General features: G+C 35.3%; 2 protein-coding genes across 2 annotated transcripts in view; both read right to left on the bottom strand.

The window, feature by feature from the left end:
• Positions 1 to 10698, bottom strand: part of LOC144965131 (uncharacterized) — a 57876-nt gene extending 47178 nt beyond the window's left edge. Inside the window, exons 1-2 of the mRNA XM_078900095.1 lie at positions 9945 to 10698; positions 566 to 1687 (exon numbers count right to left, since the gene is read on the bottom strand). Coding sequence (XP_078756221.1) covers positions 566 to 1676 — 1111 coding nt within the window. The 5' untranslated portion in view covers positions 1677 to 1687; positions 9945 to 10698. The remainder of the gene's footprint in view (positions 1 to 565; positions 1688 to 9944) is intronic.
• LOC144965133 (cell division cycle protein 23 homolog) overlaps positions 1 to 27706 on the bottom strand; it is a 232997-nt gene that overhangs the window by 110572 nt on the left and 94719 nt on the right. The gene's annotated exons all lie outside the window — the stretch shown is intronic.

The raw sequence follows: 27706 nt of genomic DNA, 5'->3' as shown, positions 1-27706 counted from the left end.
AGGATGATTTCAGAGTTAAATACCTTGGCATCAGGGAACTTCAAGATGCCATTTTAGCACATTATTTAAGATTAATATCCGGTTTTACTAGATTAATGGGTTTATAAATATTAATGGATAGCAAAATAGATTGACGGGAAGTCGATAGATAAACAGATAAATGGACAGATATATCGACGGATAGAGAGACAGACAGGTTTGCCAGCACAAAATTTTGAAGTTAAAAAAAAAACACACAAAAAAAAACCAAAAAAACAAGTAGAAGATAATAGTGAAATAGAGATAATTTAGTCTATTTGGGAGAAGAAAAAGCAATCATAACAAGAACACGGGACTTTTCCATGTACAATAATCAGAGGTGTATGTTGTTAGATAACGACAGGATTCGAACCTACATCGCATAGGAATTACATTTGTCGCCTTTACAATTCTATAAAAAATCTTTTATCAAATTATAATGTTTTTATATGTTTAGTTTTGTCAGAGGAATATCCGGTGTTACCAGCTCTAAATCGTTTTACTTGCCAAAGCTCAAATTTCATTTAGATTTTAGAAAATTCCTTACCTCCTCCACCGGTGTTATCCAGGCCTGCAAACGTCTTACTGGTCATCGCCATTAGGGCGTCAAGTGGAGACACAGAATCGCCGTTGGCGGCCTTGACCTTCTTTCCATGAGAAGGTGCTGGAGGTTCTTCGTCATCCACGCTGATCTCCTCGTCCTCTTCGTCATCGTCGTAAGAATCCTCACTGGCTATCGTTGCTGTTGATATCGTTCTTGAAATGGGTAAATTTGCTAAAGCAACTGGTGGAGTTTTTGGCAAAGGGGAGGGTGATAATGCTGTATCGTGACAGGACGAAGTATCGTCCCAGGGTCGCACGATTTTAACACTGTTATTATTATTATTGTTGTTGTTGTTGTTGTTGTTTTGATGACTATTATTGCCTAAGCTTAGGTTTACAGGCGTATGGAGAATTGATGGAGATTGATTTTGGTGTTGGTGATAGTGTTGGTTTGGTTGCTGCTGCTGCTGCTGCTGATGATGATGGTGGTGGTGGTGGTGGTTTTCGTTGTGAGGAATTATGTGTTGTTGATGTGGATGGTGAGGATGCGGTGATGTGAGGTGGTTGTGGTTGAGGTTAAAAGGTGGGATAAAACCTTGAAAAAGTGATTTGGGGAAACAGCCGAAAGGCGATGTAAAAAAATTATTTGGACTCATTGAAGCGACGGCAGCCGCTGCGGCCGCCGCTGCCGCTGCTGCAGTTGCAGTTCTAAAATCTTCAACTGTTTTGCCATTGCGTGGGGATTTGGCGATGTTGTTGAAAATATTTAACGTATCGTGCATTCTTCTTTTACCATTAGCTAGACTGTGATCCTCATCGTTGCATTGTCCATTTGAATTATGGTTATATTTGGAAAAATCTTTTGAATGTTGAGTGATTTCAGGATGTTCAGGGGATGTTGCCCTGCTGATTTTACCGCTTTTTGGCTTGTTTTTATTGCTGTTAGTAGTTTCTTGGCTCGTTGGTTTGCCTGGAGACGAGACGCCTAGGATGTCCTCGATATTGAAAGATTTGAGAGGTTTGGCGGAGTTCTTCATAGGGTTGGTGGAGGTGTGGACAAGTTGCTGGTGAGGGTGGTCATCCCCCCGGCACTCCTCCACTTTGGACATGGTCATCGTTGTGGTCACTTACAATACAGCGTGGGTATTCAGAGGGAGGGATGGGGGGGAAAGGATATAACATTTCATTAATATTCATCAGTAATTGGATCTTTTCTTTTTCTTTTTCGTTATGAAGATGGCAATTAATTGAGGTCGTGGTGGTATTGAAGAAACAGAAGAAAAAAAAAGAAGAAGAAGAAGAAGAAAATGATGATGATGATGATGATGATGATGATGATGATGATGATGATGATGATGATGATGATGATGATGACGATGATAGTTGTAGTGATAGTGATGGGGTTGTGGAGGTAGTATTTGTAGTGGTGGTCGTGCTAATGATGTGCTGTGGTTGGTTTCATGACGATTTACTGGATTATGGTGGTGATATTTATTATAGTGATACTGGTTATCTTTTCAATGATGAAATGTTGCATACTTTATCTTCAGCAATAGAAAGAAAAACAAAACAAAAAGAATAAAAAACAAAACAAAAACACCAAAAAAAACTAAAACAATCAAACAACAATTTTTTTTAAAAGTTAGTTTTCGTATACCCGAGTTTTAACTGATTTTATATAAATTGTATTTTCACTAAAGCTTATAGCAACGATTGTTTCAATCCATGTTCTCTTAATATCACGACTATGAGATTAAAATCGTTTTAACCGTTAACAGGAATAATGTTGATTAAACACGCGGAAGGTACGCCTTGGGTGGCTTATCAAAAAATACATTTTAAAAATATGAATATTATAAAACAACTTAAAAGCAAAACGAGATTTAAAATAAAAATGATAAAACACAAATAAACATTTTCTATATCTAATTATTGATTCAAAAGACAGGTGGGATGCCGCCTAAAATTGTTAAAGGTGCGTACATGAACACATTAACTGATTTTCCCCCAGCTAAAGATCTGACAGATGTGATCCTACCTCTAGAATGCATGACAACTTTTTTTTTTTCTCTCCACAGGGTCGCATCTTGATCATCGTTAATTAACTCGAGTGGTATAAACTGAACACTTGATTTAATTCCCTGGATCACCATAAGGGTCATCAGAGCTTATCTTATTATTTGTTTATGCAAGATTCATGCTTTAGCTAACAGCAGTAAACCACACAGTCATACACACACTCATACACACGCACACACACACACACACACACACACACACATACTTAAAACAAAAAAAGAAATTAACCAGTGTATGACAAATTACAGTGAATCCTACTAGACTTCTAATGATGGTGTTACGACATAAGGACAAAAAGTAAGTGGCTGTTGACCATGAGGTGTAAATCCTTGTTATCTATTACTAAGTAAGACGGGATGAGCTGCCTGTATTGTTTAGTATCTCCGCAGTTAGTTTTTAGATCATGCAAGATTACTGCTTATAATTGACCACTCCATTCGGAAATGATCGCGACAAACATTATTTGGAGCGGAGGAGTGAATGAAGGCAAATTGTGACAATTTATCTAATTGAAAACTGTATTTGCTATGTGTTTGTTGTTTTTGTTCCTTCATAGTCTACGTTGTTTTTTTAATTTATTTTTTTTATTATTACTATTATTATTATTATTATTATCATTATTATTATTATTATTATTATTATTATTATTATTATTATTATTATTATTATTATTATTATTATTATTGTTGTTGTTGTTGTTGTGTCATTAATATTTATAACTAACATCAATGATATCCCTGATATTCAAGCAACAGTCAATTGATCTATAAAATGTCCAAAGACGGCAACAAAGCTGTTGAACGGCACTGAAAATATGCTTTACATTTAATTAGGAAGGGTTAAAATATTTAGCCCCCCCCCCCCCCCCCCCTTCCCCATGTCTAAAATACAAAAAAAGGAGTGATGACCTTTTCAGTTATACAATATTGTTTATAGGTCTGATCAAATTGACCACAATACACCTTTTAAGATTTACCGCAGAGACAAATTTTTATGACACATTCATCTACAATTATTAGGCAATTGTTTTTTGGGGAGTTTTTTTTTATTTATTTATTGGGGGGGGGGGGTGTTTGTTTTGTTTTTTGTTTTTTTTAAATTTTAAGTACAGTTAATACATGGACCAGTTTCGAATTTATAATCACATACTTCCAAAGTAAAAAAGCAATCGCACGGATCTCTATAAGATAAAACATAAATTTGATGAATATGTTTTAAATTGATTATATTTTTTTGTTATTTATGATGTAAACAATGATCATGGTTATGATTATATCAGGAAATTAATCAATTCTGGACCTTTTTTTTCACAGGATATTTAAAGGCCTTTGATCTAAACAATCCTTACTATTATATGTTGTTGTTTTTGTTCTTATTATTATTATTATTATTATTATTATTATTATTATTATTATTATTATTATTATTATTATTATTATTATTGTTACTATTATTATTATTATCGTTATTATTATTATTATTATTATTATTATTTTCATTATTATTATTATTATTATTATTATTATTATTATTATTATTATTATTATTATTATTATTATGATAACAACAAAATATTATAATAATAATAATAATAATAATAATAATAATAATAATAATAATAATAATAATAATAATAATAATAATAATAATATATAATATCATCATCATCATCATCATCATTATCATTATCATCATCAATATCATCATCATCATAGCTATATTCCTTTTACATATTAAAATACACCGACTTCTGTGGTTATGTTTACTTATTTTATTTTATTTTTTATTTTTTGTTTGCTTTGTTTTGTTTTTGTCTATTCCTTTTTTTATATTGTTGGGGGTTTTTCGCTCGTTTTTTTGGTTTTTTTTTTTTTTGTTTGTTGCTGTTGCTTTGTTTTGTTTTTGTTTTCGGTCGTTTTGTTTTGTTTTGTTTTTTGTTTTGTTATTTTTGTGGGGGGTTTTTTGTTGTTATTTTTTGTTGTTGTTGTTGTTGTTGTTGTTGTTGTTGTTTGTGCATACTCTTAAATCTAGTTGTTGTTTGTTTGTTTTTTTCAAAAGGATAGAAAAAGAAAAAAAAGGAAAAGCGAAGTCAGATGGATCACCAACATTGGACTCAATCCACTGACAAGCCATTGATGTGTGATTCATTGTTCTAGATCAGTTATTCATTATAAAAGCAGTACCTATAACATCATAATAATAATATCATACTTTTATTTCGAAAGGAATCGAGATCTATCCTAGGTGAAGTCCAGATATAATTTTTCTCCGACTCCGCTGTCCACATAGCAGTGATTGGGTAGCTGAATATATTAGATTATAATTTGGCGGAAAGTACTTTGCGTTACAATAGCATCCTATACAAAGGGTGGCAAACAATTGCTATAGTCTATTTCGCACTATAGACATCGGGATAAACTTCCGCTTCATAGGCCTAAAAACTCTGAAGAGTACTATTTTCAAAAAATATTTGATAGAAAGATCCATTTCGTGTTAGTGTTGCAAAGGCAAATTTTTTCATTTTTTTCTCCCCTAAGACACAATTTTTAAACTCGTGATAAAAAAAAACAAAGAAATTTTTTTTAACAAAAAAAAATTTTTAAAGACAAAAAGATAAACAAAAAAAATAAAAAAATAAAAAAATAAATAAAATAAAATAATGTTATGATATCTGAACTTGAAATGTCAATAGGCTTTTTCGACATATGTATTTGCGGGTTTGATATATATATATATATATATATATATATATATATATATATATATATAATATATATATATATATATATATATATATATATATATATATATATATATATAAACGTCACTTTTTGACCCAAATCTATATTTGGGAACTGTCAATTCCGTATTGTCAGAATTAACCAGGTTAGGAAATTGATTTTTAAGTTTTAAAAATGAGAATGAATAAATTTAGGTTTTGTTATATATAAATATTTAGAAAACAATGAAATCATCTTGGTAAAGACATAATATAGATCTTAATCTAAATTATAAATTGAATTTTAAAATAAATTTTAAACACTCGGTTCACCCGACATAATACCGTTTTGGGACGATTGGTCATGAATTAAATTTGTTATAAATTATGTGTTATAAATTATGTGATATTAGAGATAAAATAACTCAATTTAATATTAAGGGCATTCAAGAGATTTTATCCTATTTCGCCCAATACCATATGTTATGTTATGTTTTGTTAAATAAATATAAAAATTGAATTATAAGCTTCAATTTATTAGACGAAGACAGATAGTATGTACGTTTCGGGTTTCCCCTTTATCAACAAAACACGATTAATGAAACACCAAGGACGAATGAGATACGTCCTTAGTGTTTCATTCATCGTGTTTTGTAGATAAAGGGTAAACCCGTAACGTCCACAGTATATGTCTTCTTCTAATATATTAAAGCTTACGATTCAATACTTATCTTTATTTTTTCCCTAGAGCTTCAGGCATCAACATTCTCAAATATTGAAGATGAAATTAAACGTTCCTCAATTTCGCTTAAAATGATTCATTTCTCCAAATTGAATTGAAGATTTTTTTGTGTGAAATTTACTGCCTACTCATTGCCCATTACAGGCATGCCTACCACTAAAAGATTGCCAGAGGTAGTAATAATATAATATGTAGCTAAAGGAATTTAAACAATTATTTTAACCAGACCTGCCAACTTGAAATAGAAAAAAAAATTCATTGTTTCTGGGATAAAAAAATAATAGACTATCCTTAAAAGTCACAAACTTGTCCTTAAAACGTAAAAAAAAAAATAACGCCTTTAACTCCTTTATGTGCTCGCTCTGGCGCCAGAACTCCATTTTCAAAGTTTTATTAAATTAAAAATCTGTATATCATTAGAGTTCTCACTTCGGAATGTTCGTAGTAGTAGGGAGGTCTTTTAACGTATAAAGGGTAAATTGAAGATTTTTAAAGGTAGTTGTTATAATGTATAGTGTGTTATTACTGCTGAAAACTACGAATTATTCCAATTTGGAGTAGGCAGCAGATCTAACATTATACCCGTGGGCATCGCTGTTGAGCAACAACAACGAAGATTCTCCAATCTATCTCTGCCCATGTCAATCTTCTTCTTCTTCTTCTTCTTCGTTCCTCTGATGGACATCTATGGCTGCAGTCCGATATCTGCTATGAAGTCTGTGGTCCGCTTTAGGTCCTCAGCCTCACCATAGAGCTTTGTGTTGAGTGTTGTAGGGGTGACCCAGTGGTTCGAACGTTGCACGTTGTATAATGGGCAATCCATAAGCACATGTAAAGTGGTTTCATTGTCGGTTCCACATGGGCAATAAGGGGTTGTTCCAATACCTAGCTTTGTAAACATATGTCCTCTTAGTCTATTGTGTCCTGTTCGGAGGTGGAATAGAGTGACTTGGCTACTTCGCTGAATGGCATGGATTGGATCCTGCTTGTTGTGTTCCAGGTGTGTGTCATTCCTTTCTTTGTCTATTTTTAGCTTTATTATTTTCTTTTGCTGATGGTAAGTGATTGACGACTTCGGTTGTTCCTTTTGGGCTCCTTCTTTGGCCAGTTGATCGGCAATTTCATTTCCATATATACCTACATGACTTGGAATCCACTGCAGCACAATTTTTCCTGTTTTATCAGATAAGCCCTCAAGGGCCTCCACAGTGTGTGCGGCTTCAGAGTCCTGGTAATTTTCAATAGACCGGAGAGCATATGTCAATCAACTTCAACAATTTCCATTTTCACCCCAGTTCTTCACTTATTCTGCCTCCAAAAATCGTCCCCAAGTTGTCCTAGGCCTTCCTCTCACTCTTATCCTACTTTCTCCGTTGGTGTCAAAATACAGAACAACGCCATGATGTTTATGATATTCCATAATATGTATCTTCATTGCCTTCAACTTGATATCACCATTCTCATTTGAAATAGATCTATTAGTAAAAAATTTTATTTGAACAGAAAATATTTTATATTCTCTTTGAAGAAATATTTTTAAAAAAAGAAAGATGAAAGTAAAAAGGTGATTTTAATTAGAATTAATTGCTTAAAAATGTGTTTTGATTTCGTTTTTTGTTTGTTTTTTGTTGTTTTTCTTTGTTTTTTTGTTTGTTTTTGTTTTTGTTTTTTTTTTTGTTTTTTGTTTTTTGTTTTTTTTTTTTTTTGGGGGGGGGGGTTGTTTGCTTTTTTTTTTTTTTTTTGGGGGGGGGGGGGGCGGGTTGTTTTGTTTTTAGTTTATTTGTTTTGTTTGTTTTTTGTTGTTGTTTTTGTTTTGTTTTTTTTGTTATTTCTAAAAAATAGTTTTCAGAAAGAAAACTCTCTCTCTCTCTCTCTCTCTCTCTCTCTCTCTCTCTCTCTCTCTCTCTCTCTTCTCTCTCTCTCTCTCTTCTTTCTCTCTCTCTCTCTTCTCTCTCTCTCTCTCTCTCTCTCTCTCTCTCTCTCTCTCTCTCTCTCTCTCTCTCTCTCTCTCTCTAATAAAGACATATTTTTAAAATATAAAATTTATGGGTTAAGCTTGAAATTCAATTATTAACATCAGATTCACGTCGACTTAATACATTTCTGAGAGGATCGGTTACACATCTTTTCACTAACAACTCTTTGTGCAAAGACTGAAATGGTATGAATTAAAACGTAATACTTTTTATCGCAGATCGCGCCCCCCCCCCCCCCCCCCCAGCACCCTCACCCCTTATTGATATGAAACAGATAATTAAATACATACATGATATTATTATCGTTATAATCGTTTCCATCCTGCCTTACCAAATCATATTATATTTATCAGATAATACGGAAGAAAGATGTGACTTCTGCTCTCATAACATCAATGTTTTAAAAAAGAGGTAAAGATAATTGGTTTTCTTTCTTTCTTTCTTTCTTTTTAAAATTATTTTTTGTTGTTGTTTGTCTTTGTTTTTCTTTCTTTTTGTTTGTCTGTTTGTCTTTTATAGTATAATTTATTGTTGTATTCATTCAATTAGACTTATTTCTAAAATTTTCATTTTTGTCTTTAATTCATCGTGCAATTCGTGTTTTATTAATTTCAATTTCGAATGATCGATTATCATATTAACTTTATTTCCTCATTCTAATGTAATAATATGATGCTTATTTAAACAAAGGTGACAACAGTATAATGCAATCATTCATTTCTCCCCTTTTTTTCAGATTGACTAATTCATTTGTCCCCGAGTCTGTGTATTGATTCATCTATTCATTAATCATTATGAGTAGAGATGGGAGTAATAAGTGGACGTAAATCTGTAAGTCTGTAAGCAAGTAAGTCATTTTCAGTAACTCAAATAAAACATCAAATAATAAGTGAAAGAATGTGGTTTTGATTAAGCTCGGTCATTTGTAAATATATAAATGAATATGGGAATTTATCGATCAATAAATGAATCAATCAATCAACCAGCCATTCAATGAATCAATAAATGACTTTCTATGCTATTCCATTAATTGACCAAATCAATCTTTTGATCGGCGATTAAGTGAATTGGTGCATGAGGGAGTGAATGTATGCGTGTGCGTGAAAGGAGGAGAAGGAGGAAGAAGAAGAATAGGAGGAGGAGGAGGAGGAGGAGGAGGAGGAGGAGGAGGAGGAAGAGGAGGAGGAGGAGGAGGAGAGGAGGAGGAGGAGGAGGAGGCGGAGCAGGAGAGGAGTGTGTGTTTGTGAGTGAGTCGTTGAAAGAATTAAAGAAGAAAAAATACATGACATGATTTATATACCAAATAGAAGAACAAATTGTGAGCAACATTTCTGTAAGCTGATAATCAATGTGATATGGAGTAAATTTTCGTTGATTAGTTAATATCAACTACCACTGATAGTTTGTCTACTCCGATTTCACGATGATTACGTAATTAGTAAGAAGGACAGTGGCTACTATGAACATAATAATATTATTATATACTTACAATAACTGTGATGACCCAATGCAAAATCGTGGGCTAAAAATGTTTCATTATCGCAATGGAAATTACATAATATTTTGTATTGGATTGAGATATTATTACTATTCCTCCATTATAACATGAAGCTTAGATTTTAAAATCAAAATTATTTAGGGCAACCGCACTTAAGAGTTTATATTCAATATGATTTATTATTTTTACAATGAGTGAGTCCATTTTTGTCATGGTGTGTGACACGACACTTTTATAATCGCTATCTTGAAGTCTGTGAACTACAAATCTTATTCGTTTTTATTATGTTTATTCTTTTATATTTTTCTTGTGTTTCTTTTTTTTTTAACGCCAGAATGTCTATTTTATTTATTTTAAAAAAAAAATTACCTTCAGCGTAGTGTTGGGAGATGTGAAAATCATGTATCTCACAACATGGTTTATGGTTGACACACTGAAAATATACCCAAATTTTAGGTTTTATAATAAACTTCCTTTCAGTGATAATTTCCAAACACAACTCGTTTATGTCAATAGAATTTGGCTTTCACTTGTAACAATGAATATATAATGCAATATCCATCAAACAACGTTAAAACAATGTTGATAATAGTTGCATTTCATATCAAATTTAAATCACAAATTGAGATGATCAAGAACAAAGAGATTTCGGTTTATATTAGATTCTTTTTCGGTTTTGTTAGTTGATCAGAAACAGGTGCAGCAAATCGTAAATCAATCACAACAATAAGAATTCTAATAGATAAACAATCTGTAATAAAATAATGTCTAATTATTGTTATAAATATTTGAAAATGATGAGATGGATAGAATCAATCACCACTCAAAATATCTGGAAGGCATGGTATTTCGTGGAAATTTTTCAAAGAATTGTCACGAATTTATCGAACACAGAAATCATTTATTCCAATACAATAATCCAAACAAGGCGTTCATAATAGTTCACGTCCAACTAGCGTCACTGAAGAATTTCTGATATATATCCTCTATTATATCGGTATATCTAGAGAGGTGTTTATATATCAGCCTTATGCCGTGAACACAGAATGTAATGTATGCACATTCCAATTTGCCCGGTTGCAAAGCACATAATTAGCACCACCGATCTCATTATTATCCAAGTAGTTTGCGATAGGCCAAGGGAGAGGAGGAACTGACAGGAAAGATCTGTCGTGTTTCACACACCGAGACTTTTGCGAACACACACACACACACAAACACACAACTTACACCGCTCATCCGCTATAGTACAAAGCAGCATGTTCACGTGGTTTCGCAATGTAAACAAACCATCCGAAGGGCGGGCAGTCTTTCACGTAGTTTGTTGTCGGACACGATGGACTACCAACTTTACAACCATACAACAACAAGCGCCGAGCGTTTTCTTTCAAATCAGATGCCAGGATCCCGTGAGTGGGAGGAGCCATTGACACGATTAGAGGATTTATGGGAGGGGTCTGTCTACGCTGTCAGCCAATAGAAGAACGTGTTTGGCTGGAGTTGCCTGTCGGGAAAGTGATCATGATGAGATGATGATAAACTGGATGAATGAATGGATTGGTACAGGTCACAAGTCAGTTGTGAGCGGCTTGTGCATCTCCCCCCCCCCCCCCCCCCCACACACACACCCACTCCTCACCTCCACTTCCCGCCCCAACCCATTCTATCTTATCAACACAATAATACAGATGTCACAACGTTGACGAAACTTATCGGTCATTCTACTATTTTGCTGAGAGGAGCGGTTTGAATGTTAGCGAGACTGACTAAACACAATTTATTTCATCTTTACCAAAATATTGTGTTCATTAATGTTTTTCTTTTTTAAAAGTCTATATTGTGCATTAATTTTTTTTCTGTAAAAATATGAGTCATGGCATTTTATTTTTAAACACGACAAAAACAAATAAACAGCTACATCTAGCTGCATCTATGAGAAGACAAGTTAATGAATCAATCTACAGTTAAAACAGGACAAGTCGCATGTTAGATAATTCATTCCTGGACTACCATTCTTAGTGACCTGTTACTCACTAACTCTGCTTATAACCAGTAACGTATTCACATCTCAGTCAAGAGGGGCGCATATTCTCACCCACACGCACCAGACCATACCAGAGTTTTTAACATAAATGTCTCTGACCACGTTTGACAGCAGTAAATAGATACTCGAAATATTATATAAATTAAACTAAATGAAGAAAAATAATGGGGCTACGATTAGTGTTTACAAAGTAGGGGGGGGGGGGGGGGGGGCGGCGAAAAAAAAACTAATATAAAAAAAACGACAACAGCGAAAAACAAACAAATAAAACCAAAAAAAAATCAAAAAGAGAAAGTGATTTGAGAGTACTTTAGCAGAGATCAGCAGATGATAACAAAAGGGGACATTTTCTACGCTGGAATCGAAAACTCACACACTAATTTTGTGTTTGGAACATATCATTTTTGCAAACCCTTACATAATACATGGGTAGATATTCGATTTGTAGGTAGTATATTGGCAAGCATAATGTCTGTCTTAACTCACTCAATCCTAGAGATTTTTGTTACTTTTCAAAATTGGAAAAAAAGTATTAAAAATGAGCATGTACATAGATAGTTTTATTCAACTACCATTGACATGTAAAAGCTAAACAACAATAGCTTTGATACTACGCCTTTAATTTGTCTCAGAAAAATGTAATAATAATAGGCATGGGGTAAAATCATTATCATCTATGAGAATATGTTGATAGGTAAAAATAACCCGGATAAAATACGGATATAGTCGGTGTTAGGGTTGAGTGAGTTAATTGCAGAAGATGTGAAGTTTGATCTCAATTTAGAATATTATATTATATTTGATGTTTGAATATGTCTTGTGTTTATTGCTTCGTGGCTGGTGAAAATGTTATTGGGAATGCATACTAACGTTTCCATAACAGTGACTTTCTAGAAAATTTAGGCACGTCTCGACGTGAATGGTTACAAATAGTTCTGAAAATTAAAGGCGCCTCGTGGCTGAAATCAAAGAGAATTCGTTCCAAAGAAAAAAAAGGGGATAAAATGATTTTATTTCAAATGCGACATTTTATATTCTGCTATCAGCACCGAAACAGAGAGTGGAAAAGTTGGCGACAGAATACAACAACAAAAAAACATTCGATCCCTTTTAGAGCTTGGATGTCGATACCAATCTGACGGTTACACTACAAGGCCTACCAAATCTCCGAAGATTCCTCCGCACTCATGTCGTGTCTAAAGCTGCCTCACGATACATTATTCAACCACAAGTTCTGCAGTCTTCGGACCGTTACCATAACGAATGCCAGGACCCTAGATGCAGAGTGATGGCAGCCAAATAGACAAGTCCTATGCAGTAGTCTGTTGGCCGACACCCAATGTCAACTCTTGGTAATGAATCCGAAAATCTTGGCTCCCAGTCCAGGGTGCAGAATTGTAAGTCTGGGTTTGCCTTTTTCCCAGTCATAAATAAGGAGGCAAAATTTCTCTTATCATTGCCTTTGCAACTCAATCTCTTTGTTTGGAAACTACACGAGAAAGTAAAGAGCTTGGCGCTTTCCCCTGGGTAACTAATTCTGCCCAAAACTCGTTTCCTCTGAGGAGAGGTCATTCCACGTTAAAACAAAAAATGTCCTGTAGCCATCAAGAACGATTTGTATTGTGGGTGTGTGTGTGTGTGTGTGTGTGTGTGTGTGTGTGTGTGTCGTTTTTAGTGACCCTGACCGATCCATTTTTAATAACTCTACCCACAGAATGTGATTCTACCTGCCTGGTTTACCTATCAATCGTCACCTGATGTGGTGTGAACATCGATATCTTATAGCTGTTACTGGGTGTGAATAATCTCTCACTGATATTGAAATATAATCTAGTGTTTCGAAAAAGTAGTCAGTTAATAAACAAAAAGGATATCTAGATAATAAGGCTGAAACGGTTGATCAACAAGAATCTGTTGGCGAATTTTGCAATCATTACGTAAAGCGGGTTTAACTACATAATAAGATTGAAGAAAAACGACCAAATTCTTATTTGAAAAGAGCTTGGCCATCCTTTATTTATTACTATTATCACTATCTGAAAACTACAATTTTCAATGTATGACAAAATATTCCTCCTGTCATTCCCCATAATATAATTTACAAACATAATGTATTAATGACTCTCTCCGCATGATATTTCCGGTTTTGAAAACATAATGTAGAGGATTAATGATGCACACATACCATTTAACAGACCGTCCATCAAATAGATGTACGGAGAGATGGATGGGTGTAACTGTGTGATCAAGGGGCTATCATTTCACTTTGATTAGAAATGTTGAGGTAAATTATTGTACAGATTCAGATATCACAGAGATTCGTTTTGTTTTCTAGGGAGTCTGCAGAATAAATCAGTGGTTCTGTCCTTTATGGATTTTATATTTATTCTTTCATCAATTCCGAGACTAGCGGCCGCACTGGCCGACCTCTCCCGGAAGGTAAACGAGTGGAAAACAATAACAGTGTATATAACGGTAGAGAATTTCAACCACGAATAGAGTTGATGTTATGTTTTTTACTCCCCGTAGAAGCTGATGAGTTTTCAGTACCTCGTTTGTTGATAGAAAGATTTTATAGTTTTGTCATAAAAATTTTTATTCTCTATTGTCTTCTGGCACTTTTCTACTCACTTCATACCTTGTTGTTAATTCAGAAAAGTGAGTGGAGCAGGCACTTATGTTGGTAACAACAAGATATGAAGTGAATAGAAAAGTGCCAGAAGACAATAGAGAATAAAAATTTTTCGCGGCGGTGGTGGGGTTTGAACCTGCGACCTTATTGGTACGACAGGCGGAGTTGTCGTACCAATAAGGTCGCAGGTTCAAACCCCACCACCGCCGCGAAAAATTTTTATTCTCTATTGTCTTCTGGCACCTTGTTGTTACCAACATTAGTGCCTGCTCCACTCACTTTTCTGAATTAAAAATTCACCCCATACACCGGAGCATACTCCATGTCTCAATCGTTTCTATGTTATATGTTTGTGATGAGAATATTGGCTATTAAGCTTAACTGCTGGTCAAAATTACTTCGCGATGGTGGTGAACGAATCGGCGATCTCAAGAAGTGGGTGAGAGAGGGATCTAGAAATGACTTTGGGTTTGAAACGAATATTTTTGTGTTCGTGGATAGCTCACACGGTAGAGCCACGCTCTCACCTGCCAGGCGGAGTTGTCGTACCAATAAGGTCGCAGGTTCAAACCCCACCACCGCCGCGAAAAAAATTTTTATTCTCTATTGTCTTCTGGCACTTTTCTACTCACTTCATATCTTGTTGTTACCAACATTAGTGCCTGCTCCATTCACTTTTCTGAATTAGCTTCACAAGCAACGGAACCAATTTCGATGTCGGGTGCAGCCTATATTATTTCGGACCCCTTTGTCCACCAAGCAGAGTTTGGGTAGCTAGGTCTTTTCCATCTATAGAAAGTACCTTGAGATAGACGCACGTCCTAACAAGGAATTGCAACCTTCAGTTAACGCTACAGAACCCGGGATTAATTTCGGCTCCATTGGCCTTATGGTTCTAAGGGACTCTCTAAATATAACTGCCAACAAAAAGGTGAAAATGGAATAACAAATCCTTTGTTTATTGTTGTGCTGAGGAAGGGTTTGTACCCGAAACGTCCATTGTCCGTGCTGTTCCTATCCGAAGCTTTCTATTTTCACCTTTTCATTAGTATTTAAAAGTCCCAGGTTTCAGGCAGCCCTCACCGCTCTCTACTTAGATATAATTGCGCTCGGTAACTCAATCAACCCTCTTTCAACAAACTCAAGCGATAATGACAGTGAACAGTGACAGGATGGGTGACAGTGTCAGTATTTCACTTCACACACATTACCCACTCAACCTATGAGTGAATGAGCGCCGAGTAATTTAAAAGAGTTTGTGGAAGAAGACAGATTATAATAGGCGAACGGGACCATGATCTGTAAAGGAAATGATATGTTCAATAATAATATTTGCGCGATGAAAAGGGAAGGGGAGAGAGGGAGAGGAGAGAGAGAGAGAGAGAGAGAGAGAGAGAGAGAGAGAGAGAGAGAGAGAGAGAGAGAGAGAGAGAGAGAGAGAGAGAGAGAGAGATCTGTGGGGTCCATGGGGACAAACCAAGGTGTAAATGGACTTGAACGAGGAGATGGTTTGATGGATTCCTCTCAGTGATTGCCCCTGGCGGCTGTCACTAGGGTATACATCACCCAGCGATCTGATTGGCTTAAACGAGCGGCCATTTTGGACTCGGTGATAGCTGGATTTTTAAATGGCTGAAGACAATAATGATGGTCATTAGATTGGGGACGAGCTTTCCAAGGGGTGGCGGGTGTTGGAGGGGAAGAGATAAGTGAACCAGACAGAACGAGGTGGTAAGATAGCAACCGAGGTGTTGTTTCCCTTGTTTTATGTAGGTTAATGATCTCTAATTGCTATCTGCCTTTTGTTTTCCCGACTTTCTTGTCCATTCTAAATTTGCTCTCCGATGATGTTTTCCATTTGCTGCTACCCACAAGGAAAACAGATATTCAACACATTGACATGTTATTTTATTATTGACATCTTTATGTTTAAAAAAAAAAAAAAAAGTAAAGAGAGAGAGAGAGAGAGAGAGAGAGAAAGAGATAGGAGAGAGAGAGAGAGAGAGAGAGAGAGAGAGAGAGAGTATTCAATTTTAAAACAATGTATTTATTTAGTTATTTAGTCAGTATTTATTTAGTTAGTTATTTAGTTATTCATTTATCTGTTTATTCATTTATTTATCTATTGATTTATTTATTTATTGATTTATTTATTTATTTATTTATTTATTTATTTATTTATTCATCCATTATGGTGTTTAAAAAAAAACATCGTCTGCAAACAAGTGAGAATTGTCATACTATATGTCTTAATAAGGCTTATATAGCGCTGTAATGATATTTTTCATTTGATAGAAACCACACTCTTCTCGACGGGGTATTCATTTTACACCTGCGTATGTTGATCAAATGAAGGGCTCAGGTTTTTGCCGCCCATCACTGGACTCAATCCCACAGATATTTTCTATGCTCAATCCTGAAACCTACAGGCCATGAACCCAGTGTCAAGCCACTTGACCACAAAGCCGCACACCTGTACATCAACATTTGAACGTCATACTTGGAATATTAATGTCTAATAGTAAAAAGTGTCATTTTTCACGCCCATGCGCCCTTGAAACCATTAAGTTTCTTATAATGTCATCATCGCACCATGCTCGCTGCGCCACGTAATAGAAACAACCTATTAAGAGTTGAAATTAAACCATTCCAATATGTTCGTGTTGAACGTTCTCCTCAAAAGGTAATAGCAGCTGAAGTTCATAAATTAATGTCTTCCCGGTGGGGGTTAACGATTGGCTTATAGGGCTGTGCGTTTTCTTTAGTTAATGATTGAATGGAAGATTAGACGAAACGGAACGAAACCTTGGACTGGATTAGTTTTTATGTCTTCATTGACGTAGGTTACTGGCAAGTCCGTATAATGAATTGTGAGGGAGGACATATTATTATAGGTGGGATAATATGGACAAAGTGGTGGTGCTGCTGTTGCTGCTCCTGGTGGTGGTGGTCGAGGTACTGGTTATGATGATGATTATCATCATCATCATCATCATCATCATCATCATCATCATCATCATCATCATCATCATCATCATCATCATCAGCATCATCATCATCATTATCATCATCATCAACATCATCATCATCATCATCATCATCATCATCATCAACATCATCATCATCATCATCATCATCATCATCATCATCATCATCATCATCATCATCATCATAATGAGCTGCTGATGAAATGTAATTGGACTGATGTGTACTTATTTGCAGGTCTGAAAACCCAAACTGTTATGGAACTATGTACTCTCAAAACAACAACAAAATATTGTCCATTTCATCGATATTAAAATAAGCCAATAATTGCGTTCGGTGATACAATGTGCTCAAAGATAAACAATTTTAGAAGTGCATGGGGAAAAAAAGAAAATTTAAAAAATGAAAGCATCTGAACTGTCCGGAGCTGGAGTAAATGAGATTTACGAACCGTCCCTATTCTACTTTGAGTCGATGAGGTTTTCGTGTGAATCTGATACACCACGGCTAGGAAGGGCCAGTCAAAATACAGTAAGTAGTTTCACTCTCATCCTTCAAATATTATACGGTATGAGACAAAACCTAATTAATATCTCTCTCTCTCTCTCTCTCTCTCTCTCTCTCTCTCTCTCTCTCTCTCTCTCTCTCTCTCTCTCTCTCTCTCTCTCTCTCTCTCTCTCTCTCTCTCCCTCTCTTCTTCTTCTTCTTCTTCTTCTTCTTCTTCTTCTTCTTCTTCTTCTTCTTCTTCTTCTTCTTCTTCTTCTTCTTCTTCTTCTTCTTCTGAAAGCTACTGGGGTATAATTTCAGTTCTTGCAATAAATTTGTGTGAGTGAAATTATATCTTTGACGAAGCCACTGTTTTGTCCATATGGACCTATTTCTTTTAATTGACTTTCTTCGTTTTAATACAGAATAAACTATCAAAGCACAAAAACACTTTCTTCTTCGTGTAGACATTTTAACACACCTTTAACCAAAGGAAATAGATGAAAGTGTGAACTCGCTTCAATTCCGCGCGGAAAAAAAAAAGTATGTCAAACCTACAAAACTTCAGCCGCTCCTCAGTCCGTGCAATCGTGTAGGGCCGTTGAAATCATCAATCAGACCTCCAACCGGGACTTCAGTCCAAAAAACTAATAGTATAGGGCCTCTGTATTTCTAATTCTGTCATGCCATTTAATTTGCCGTATTTTTCTCATACAGTTGTCTTTAGTTCCCACTAAATTATATCAATCAGACTATAAACGTAAAAAGTTTACACCTATTTTTGTGTTTTGGTACAATTTATCCGACTGTCGAATGTTGTGAGTATTTTACTTAGCACACATCATCAAAATTGTGAATTTAGTATAAATGAATCTTTGTAAAACGGTGCTTACATAAATCAATGTTTTGTTGTATTTCATCTTATAAAACGTTTATTAAACGTATTGGTTTTTAAAGATGGATAATTATCTTTGATGAAATAGGCAGCTTAAGCTACGGTATCGGTATCAACACCAGGCACATTGACTCCAATAAGAGTGATTGATTTGTAATGTGCTAATTAAGACCTTGCATTTAATGATGACGTTACCTTCTATCCTCTGTCGGCTTGTTGGAAGGGAATAGGTCAATTTACTGACCGACGTATGTGTCAAATAAGCCTGTGTGATGAATTGACTGGTCAGTTTGTACGGGGCCAGGTAATCCATTACTGTACTGATTCATTCCTAATACGTTCAGTACTTACCTGCCTTGAGAATCATTGGATGAGGTGATCGAGAAGAAGATAAGGAAAGAAAATAAAAAAAAAGAAAAAGAAAGAAAGATTAGTTTTTTAGTGCTTTTTTTTTTTTTTGTTTTTTTTTTTTTTTTTTGGTTTTTTTTTTTTTGGCTTACTGGGTCGAAATTCCTCCCGGATTTTATTTTGTACTGTTAAACGGACAGCAACAATTGGATTCAATAATAGTCTGATGCCACGTCCGCCCAGCAACGAGCAGCTCGGTTATAAACAAAGAAAATCGGTAATTTTTATTATTCATGCTGGCTAGAACTTCTTCACATGTCATGTGATCAGAATGTATAAAATTAAAAACATAATCAGATTTATAACGTTTTTCTCCTCTGGATACACTTTTAGGCTCGTCGGAGAAGTATTTCATAGGAGCGTCCGCCATTATTCCGATAGTTTAGAACCCGTTTCTTAGTTATTATGTGTCATTACAAGGGAAGGGCCGTCACGACTGTTGAAGCCTATTATTGCTCGCTAACCTCTGGTAAGAAATAAAATAAAGTACCTTCCGCCATATTTAACCGATTCGGCTATCCAAATCAGCGCTGGATGAGTAGTGAGATAAGTGGGGAAAAAGACGACTACCGTTGCATTGCTCGTGAGTCAAGTGCTCTATCAACTAGGCGACTGACTCCTAGAGGTAGACAAAGTATGATTTTTGTTCTTTTAGATCTCATAGTCACGATGATTCCTTGTTATTTACATGAATTATTAACCTGAGTATTTATATAGCGCAATGTCTACAAAACAATTTAGAAAATGCTAATTAACATATGTAGGGCAACATATAAGGCCTATTAGGCGATATTATTATTTTCGAAAGAGACAACGTTCTTCGCGAAGTCCCAAGTTTGAGATTCTTTGCCAAGATGAGGGTCATTTAAATCGATCGATCTTTGAAGGATGAGTTCTCTGACCAAATATTTAAATACATGTTTTTCCAGAGTTCGACAGTCATCGTGTTAAATATGAATAAAAAACATACATGGGATTTCATTATTGCATTGTTTTTATTGTATCATTTTTCCAAATAAAGGTTAAAATTTGTACACTTGTTCCTTTTCTATTTTTCTCGAAACTTTATAATATGGTCTTGTGATGTGACACTCGCCTTAGGAGTGGAAGGTTTAGGGTTCGAGCCCATCTGTGAGCGGCGCATTGTGGAGTCCTCGGAATAGGCTCTTAACTCACATTCACTAACAATACTCAGGTGTAAAATGAGTACCTGGCCGTCGGAAAAAATATTGTAATATCGCCCAATAAGCGTCATGTCACGTTTCCACATGTTAAGTGTTGCTGTTGGCTTGTTTAAAGCGCTTTGATCACGTTTAGTGGATATTTCGCAAGATCATAAAACCTCAAGTTTTTAGAAATTTACATTTCATCCGGGGTTTTATTCTTTTCTCTCCTTTTATTTTATTTTTCTCAAACATGTAGATCTCTTGCATTTGTCAAGATGTAATGCTGAAAATGTGCTAAACTACCGTTAATAACCTACACAATTAATAACGAGATTTTTAAAAAAATTATGAACCTACTTATTTTGGGAGCGGGGGCTTTCTTTTCTCCGGCTTTCATAAACCATGTTGTATTTTTGTCAGAAAAAAATATGGGTCTCTCGTGCTTTTTCAATTGAATGTATAGCTGAGATGGTATGAAATCAAAAGTTGAAAAGATGTCACAAATTTCTTTGGTCATTTTATATAAATTGGTCTCCTATACACATGTAAAGAATTCCAGATCGCTTTTTCAAGGGATGTGGTTGGTCTACTAAGTGAACAAAAATTTAAGAAAAATCTAAATCGTACTTTGAGAATGCCGTTTCTCTATGTGTTATTGATAGTTCTATCCCCCTCCCCCCCCCCCCCCCCCCTCCCCCTTTCCCTCCCCCTCCCCCTCCCCCTCACCCCTCCCCCACCCCAACATGATAAAGAGGAACTTTTACCAAAATATCTTTTAAAATGCATTGTATTTTTTTCTGCTTTAACCGGATGTATTATATTGTGTATGTGTGTGTATGTCTGTGTGTGTGTGTGTGTGTGTGAGAGAGAGAGAGAGAGAGAGAGAGAGAGAGAGAGAGAGAGAGAGAGAGAGAGAGAGAGAGAGAAGGAGAGATTATAGGTAAATTGACAGTATTGAGACCAAGCTGACCAAGACATTGTCATCATGTCCAATCGTCCGATCCAGTGGGTGACAGGGCATGGGGATGAGATTGATGCAATCCCCTTGCCTCATCCATTAAGATTGTAAATGACGAGCGATACCACTCAATGCTGCCCTACTCTGACAAAATACTCTGTTTTATTTTGGCCATAAAACTGATGCGTCATAAATGTTCGATTAAAACGATCCATAATTTATGAAAAAGTCTCAACTCTCTTTTTCGATAAAGTATCTAGTTGGAGATTTTTTTAACAAGTTGAGGATCATATTAATCGATTGTTATCAAGTTGGAGATTTTTTAACAAGTTGAGGATCATATTAATCGATTGTTATCAAGTTGGAGACTTTTTAACAAGTTGAGGATCATATTAATCGATTGTTATCAAGTTGGAGACTTTTTAACAAGTTGAGAATCATATTAATCGATTGTTATTTGTTGTAAAATTGTCTGGCCAATTTCAAATTATTTTTTTTTTCAAATACGCGTTTTGTTAAAGTAAGCCAAAGTGATAAGCGGACAATTCTCTGAGAAATAAAAATACAAACACGTTTTTGAAGTTTTGGCCAGAAAAGTCGTCCTTCAATAAATATCGGCTTATTATAATGACCGTCATCTTGTGAAAAACTTCGAAGTCTCAGATTATAATTTTTGGACAAGATAACGGCCATTTTAATCGATCCACATATTGAAGGACGACTTTTCTGGCGAAAATTTTTAAACGTGTTCTTTTCAGAGTACCTACGCAGTCTTATACAACGTGCTCTCAACGCCGATGACAGGTCATGTGCACCTAAAACACCTCGTCTGACCCACGCATTTGTTGTCCCGTCCCAATTCTCAATCGTTACCCATCGCCTCATAACGGTTTTATGTCAGGAACCAGATGCCGAAAGTAACTTATACGTTTATATGACCAGAATAAATAAATAATCTTCCCTTTATTCCAGAAGTGTGATTTTTAAAGTTTAATTTACTTTTCTTATTCAGTTTTCAGCATCAGATTCATCCCAACACGATGTGCACGTATTTGCAGGTCTGATAATCGAATCAATTATGATTTTGATTTAACATTGTTGTAATGGACACTATAAATTTTGCGTTGGTTGGAAAGTATTTCAAATACAACAATGGGCCCTTAACAAAATTGGGTTATCAGACCTGTAAATAAGTACACGTTGTCCCAACCTAATACCGCTTGGGGACGAAGGGTCACAATGTCAGAGGTCGAGAATCCAATCAAATTTAAAGGACAGTTTATAGAATTAACATTGATACCACTTTTGACAAGATTATTTAAAACAAACAAACAAACCGCATAGCACTATAAAACAAATAAATCTAAAATTTACTTTATACATTAATAGGGAAGAAAAGTCGTGACGGCACACCCTCTACTTTTCCGGTTCCAAAATCCTTGGAAGTGTGTTTCAACCAGTTCTTCGGAGGACTAATACTGAATAGGATACATATTAAATCATAAGGTAGCATAACTATTTTAGCAGCAGGATGTATCGGCAGATTCTAAGGAGCAAGGATGTAGTATGATCTTTATTGAATACCAGCGTATAATATTTAGAATAGAAATAAGATGCGATCACTCCGAAACCAGAAGATCATTTATACAAGGAATGTATTCAGTCCTCCGGAAGAGTGGTTTTATACTTCCAATGAGATTAGAACCAGTCTTTTTTCAAGGGGGGGGGGGTGAGGTTGACATCACAGTTTTGTTCCCGATTACACTTTTGTGGTAAGGGTACAATTCTAGTTTTCAATTTCTTTTTTTTCCTCAAAAAAAAAAAAAGCTATTTTCATCGATAGTACACTCCTTCAAAAGACAGAGATTGTATAACATTGATGACATAATTATGATCTATGATCTCAAAACGATATTATGGTGGAATGAGTCAGAAGAAAGAAAAAAAGGATTTAAAAGTAAAATCGGAAATATGTGACTCAACATATTTTTAAAAAAAAACAACCCATGTTTGGCGTTGTCTTCAGTAAGGCGCATCTATGAAATCAACATGTTTCATATCTTTGAATATTCCATTTTTCAAATCATACGTGCGCATGTAAGTTGAAGGTTTGATAGCCAAACGCAATGATTTACGGTCTTTTTTGTAATGGACAATATTTTGCGTTGATTTCAGGTTATTAGACCTGCAAATAAGTACATATTGACCTCTCTGCTTTGTCTGGCACTGTTTCATACACACTTTTTTTTTCATCTCTTTATCTTACACTCGTGCATGCTCCTTAATTTGTCACTTTGACATTTTCAAAATAAAAATGGAGCTAACTTATTTGTCTGATAACCCTAATTGTTTCGGGCTCATTGTTGTAATGGAGGTATCATACTCTCAAACTATCGGGGAATAGTGTTCATTACAACATTGTTAAATCAAACCCATAATTGCGTTCGGTTATCAGACCTACAATTTATGTATTCAAGCTAACCCAAATGACGTCTTCGTCCTCGTCTTCTTGTGTTCAGTTCAATGTTTGTATTTTGTGATGCAACGTGGGTTCACACTAACAGTTCACAGCTGAAATGCGTACTCATGTGAAGAATACAGGCATTTAATCGTCCCAACTATCGGCCAACTCCTGTTGTAATGGTAGCACGTCTGACAATGTAATCGGGAGGTCTGGGGTTCGATCCCCAGTCGAAACAGGTTGGGGCTTGTTTTTGTTATTTTGGGGATTTTTTTATAATTTTTTTTTTTTGGTATTATTCTTTCTTTTTTGTCTGGCACTGTTTCATACACTTTTTCAGACCTTTAATGTTGCAAAGAGTTGTTTTGTTTAGACCGTGTTATGATCCCGTTGACCCCTACAAGTCAAACGTCTTTTTTTATCCTTCTGCATAGACAAAAACAGATTGTGCTTTGGGGAATCATGCCTTAATCCCAAGATAAACCCCTCAAGGGCTGATCCCCGTTGACTTCTTGAATTTATGACCTTCCATGTCAGGCCGTCCTAAATAGATAGGAACAAAGTACACATTTTATGATGTTCGTATAGATAGGAAACTGTATCGTCCGTAAGCGTTGTAGTCTACTTGTATAGCGCAATATCCGTCAAGTTTGCTCAAAGCTCTTCACAAAGTGTAGCAAGTCGATATCAACATTGATTATATCAACAAGCAGACCTCCCTAATACAACGAAAAATTCGTAAAATTACGAAATTTCTGCTCCAAGTTCAGAATTTCAAGCATCTCAAAGATTAAAATTTATTGAAAATTAAAGTTGATTCCAGACTACGTTATTTCAAGATTTGTGAAGTGTTATTTCATCATTGTGAGAATAAATTATCGATCTTTTAATTAGCTGTAGCGACTATTATTTTACCCCCTATAAATACGATTATTTTAATTTTCAAGTAGTCAGATCTACAACAAGATGACTTATTTAAGTCTGTTACACATTTATATTATGTTACTTGTCTTCGAATGCTTAAAGAATTCTCCAAGATCCTGATTATTATTGTTCACACAAAGATTCGGCACGTAGTCCATCTTCAAAGCTATAAAGCCTATGTCGCCTTAGGTAATCCTGTTTTTTTTGTTGGTTTTTTTTTTTTTTTTTTTTTTTTTTGTTTTGTTTTTTTTTTTTTTTTTTTTTTTTGGTATGGTTAAACAGACAATATCCTTTCAAAGGACGCTGATATACCGCAAAGTAACGTCCGCTAGATCTAACATTTTGATAGACTCAATCACTGCTGACTGGAAAGAGAGGTTGGGAAAGAACCCCCACCCCGCCAAAAAAAACAAAAAAAACAAAACGATAATAATAATAATTATCATTATTATCATCATCATCATCATCATCATCATCATCATCATCATCATCATCATCATCATCATCATCATCATCATTATCACCATCGCCATTTTAATTATTAACACCACTACCATTGTCATCATGATGAATTCTACCACGGCACCACCACACCAAACTCAAACTCATATTGTGATCTTCATCATCATCATCATCATCATCATCATCATCATCATCATCATCATCATCATCATCATCATCACCATCATTATCATCATATTCAACATCATCATCAGCATTATTATTATTATTATCATCATTATCATTATTATCATTATTATTATTATCATTATTATTATTATTATTATTATTATTATTATTATTATTATTATTATTATTATTATTATTATTATTATTATTATTATTATTATTATTATTATTATTATTATTTTAATGGTGGGTTCGGTCCCTGTGTTTTTTTCGCAAAAAATACAGCGCCATCCTCGAACTTAGTGGTAGAATGCGAGGGACACTAATTCGTACTAATAATCTCAAAACATTCGAAGAAACTTTAATCATTACACCAAATCCCTTGTTGAACATTGCATTCATGCTAAGGCAATGTTAACCATCCGTATGGCGCGACTTAACCGCTTCTTTCCAAACTTAACCTTAATTTGTATCAGATTCATACCTTGAAACTACAAGTAACATATTTTGAGAGTAATCAAAGCAGTGGCAATCATTTTGATGAGGCTGTTGGAGGTGTCATAGAACATCGAAAAGCCTGTCAATCAAGCGTCATGGATATGGACGAGGTTATAATCTATGGGCTTATTATGACACGGGCTGACATAACGTCAGATCTTTGTAACTCACTTGACACACAAGAAATCTAAGAGAAACGTTCCTGGTTCAGAAAGAGGAATAAGACACATTAGACAATTGCAAACAGTATACGATAAGAAATGTACAAAATTTCAGCCAACCATCTTCATCTTTTGGTTACTTGTTCTTTGAGGTGGATTCGCACATACTGTCAAATCACTGTCCCATAATAAAAATTACGCTGCATGCAGTATATTATAATTTAATGCATTCACACTCCAACGATACATAGTTTCGTTGATAATCTGACAGAAATTTTAATGTAGACATTATGTGTTCCTGGCATAATTGGTTGTCTGGCCGAGGAAGCAGAACAACACGCAGATGCCTAGCCCTAAGCCAACGGCCCATAACGAGGAACAATGGACGGTATCGCAAGTACAGATTGAAATCTCGGTGGTCCATACGCTTAACTTCCACGACTTCAGAAGAAGACATAATTACAAGGTGGAGTCAGCTTATAGATACGGAACCTCCAGTTGGATACATCGATTCTTCTGAACTATTTTGAGGACGGGTAAACAAAGGATGAAGACGGTTGGCTGAAATTTTCCAAATTTCTTATCTTAGACCGTGTGCAATCATCCAATGTGCCTTATTCCTGGAGTCTGTTCCAGTGAGAGGAGACATTGGGGGATGGCGTCCAAGAGGCCACGGTCTAGGACTTGTATAACGGCAGCCGCACTACATAATTGAGATATGGCGACATCGCCTACTAATCTACTAGTATGTACATGTCTGGGGAACGATCTGGAAGACCTGGATCATCTGACTGAACATTCACTGCGGATGTTCGTACTTTTGCATTGAGCTGTGGCATTTGTTTTTGCTTTTTTTTTTTTTTTTTTTTTTTGTTTTTGTGGGGTTTTTTGCCTGGAAATTTGTTTCAAAACTATCATCCTTCCCCCCTCCCCCCCCCTCTCTCTCTCTCTCTCTCTCTCTCTCTCTCTCTCTCTCTCTCTCTCTCTCTTTCTCTCTCTCTCTATGTATGTATATCTTTCTCTCTCTCTCTCTCTCTCTCTCTCTCTCTCTCTCTCTCTCTCTCTCTCTCTCTCTCTCTCTCTCTCTCTCTCTCTTTCTTTCTTTCTTTCTCTCTCTATATCTCTTTCTAACCCCGAGCCTTTCTATTTGTCTACAAATATCTATCTATCTACCTATCTATCTATCTATCTATCTATCTATCTATCTATCTATCTATCTATCTATCTATCTGTCTGTCTATCTTTCTTTCTTTCTATCTATCCACGTATCTAATTATCTCTTTATCTATCTTTCCATCTGTCTATCTATCTATCTATCTATCTATCTATCTATCTATCTATCTATCTATCTATCTATCTATCTATCTATCTATCTATCTATCTATCTATCAATCTATCTATCTATCTGTTGAGCTGTTTCCCTTTGTTCGGTTATATAATATAATATGGCTGATCAAACATTTCGTCATCTCCCACCTACTTATAGCCGAATACGGACGTTCAAGAAAAATAAATAAACTCATATTTCCTATCTGTCCCTTGTGTTAATTTTGCTGCTATAATGCAAGTCCTCGAAATTAGACATCAAGGGAAATCGCTGTCACAACTCGACCGCTGCATCCCTGTCATTTATTTTGATGGGGCACCCAGTGCACCATTCGTCTCAGATCAGTCCCAATGGTTTTATTCAGGATGGAGTGAGCGCGGTCCCTGTCACATAGTGTCCACTTTCTCTTCTGTTGTGTTGATGACGTTGACCTTAATAACTAAAGAGGGGAAGCCATTACAAAATCATCAACAAACGATGAGACGAATTGATTCAGCATTTATTTTGTTTATCTCTTCTTAGTGAATAAATGATATATATTTATAAAGCTCATCTG

The sequence above is a fragment of the Berghia stephanieae genome, chromosome 2 (genome assembly GCF_034508935.2).
Source record: "Berghia stephanieae isolate SIO BIC M18660-M18661 chromosome 2, UCSD_Bste_1.3, whole genome shotgun sequence".
NCBI lineage: Eukaryota > Metazoa > Mollusca > Gastropoda > Nudibranchia > Aeolidiidae > Berghia > Berghia stephanieae.
The sequence above is the reverse complement of the archived record's forward strand: the minus strand, read 5'-3'. Positions and strand labels throughout refer to the sequence as shown.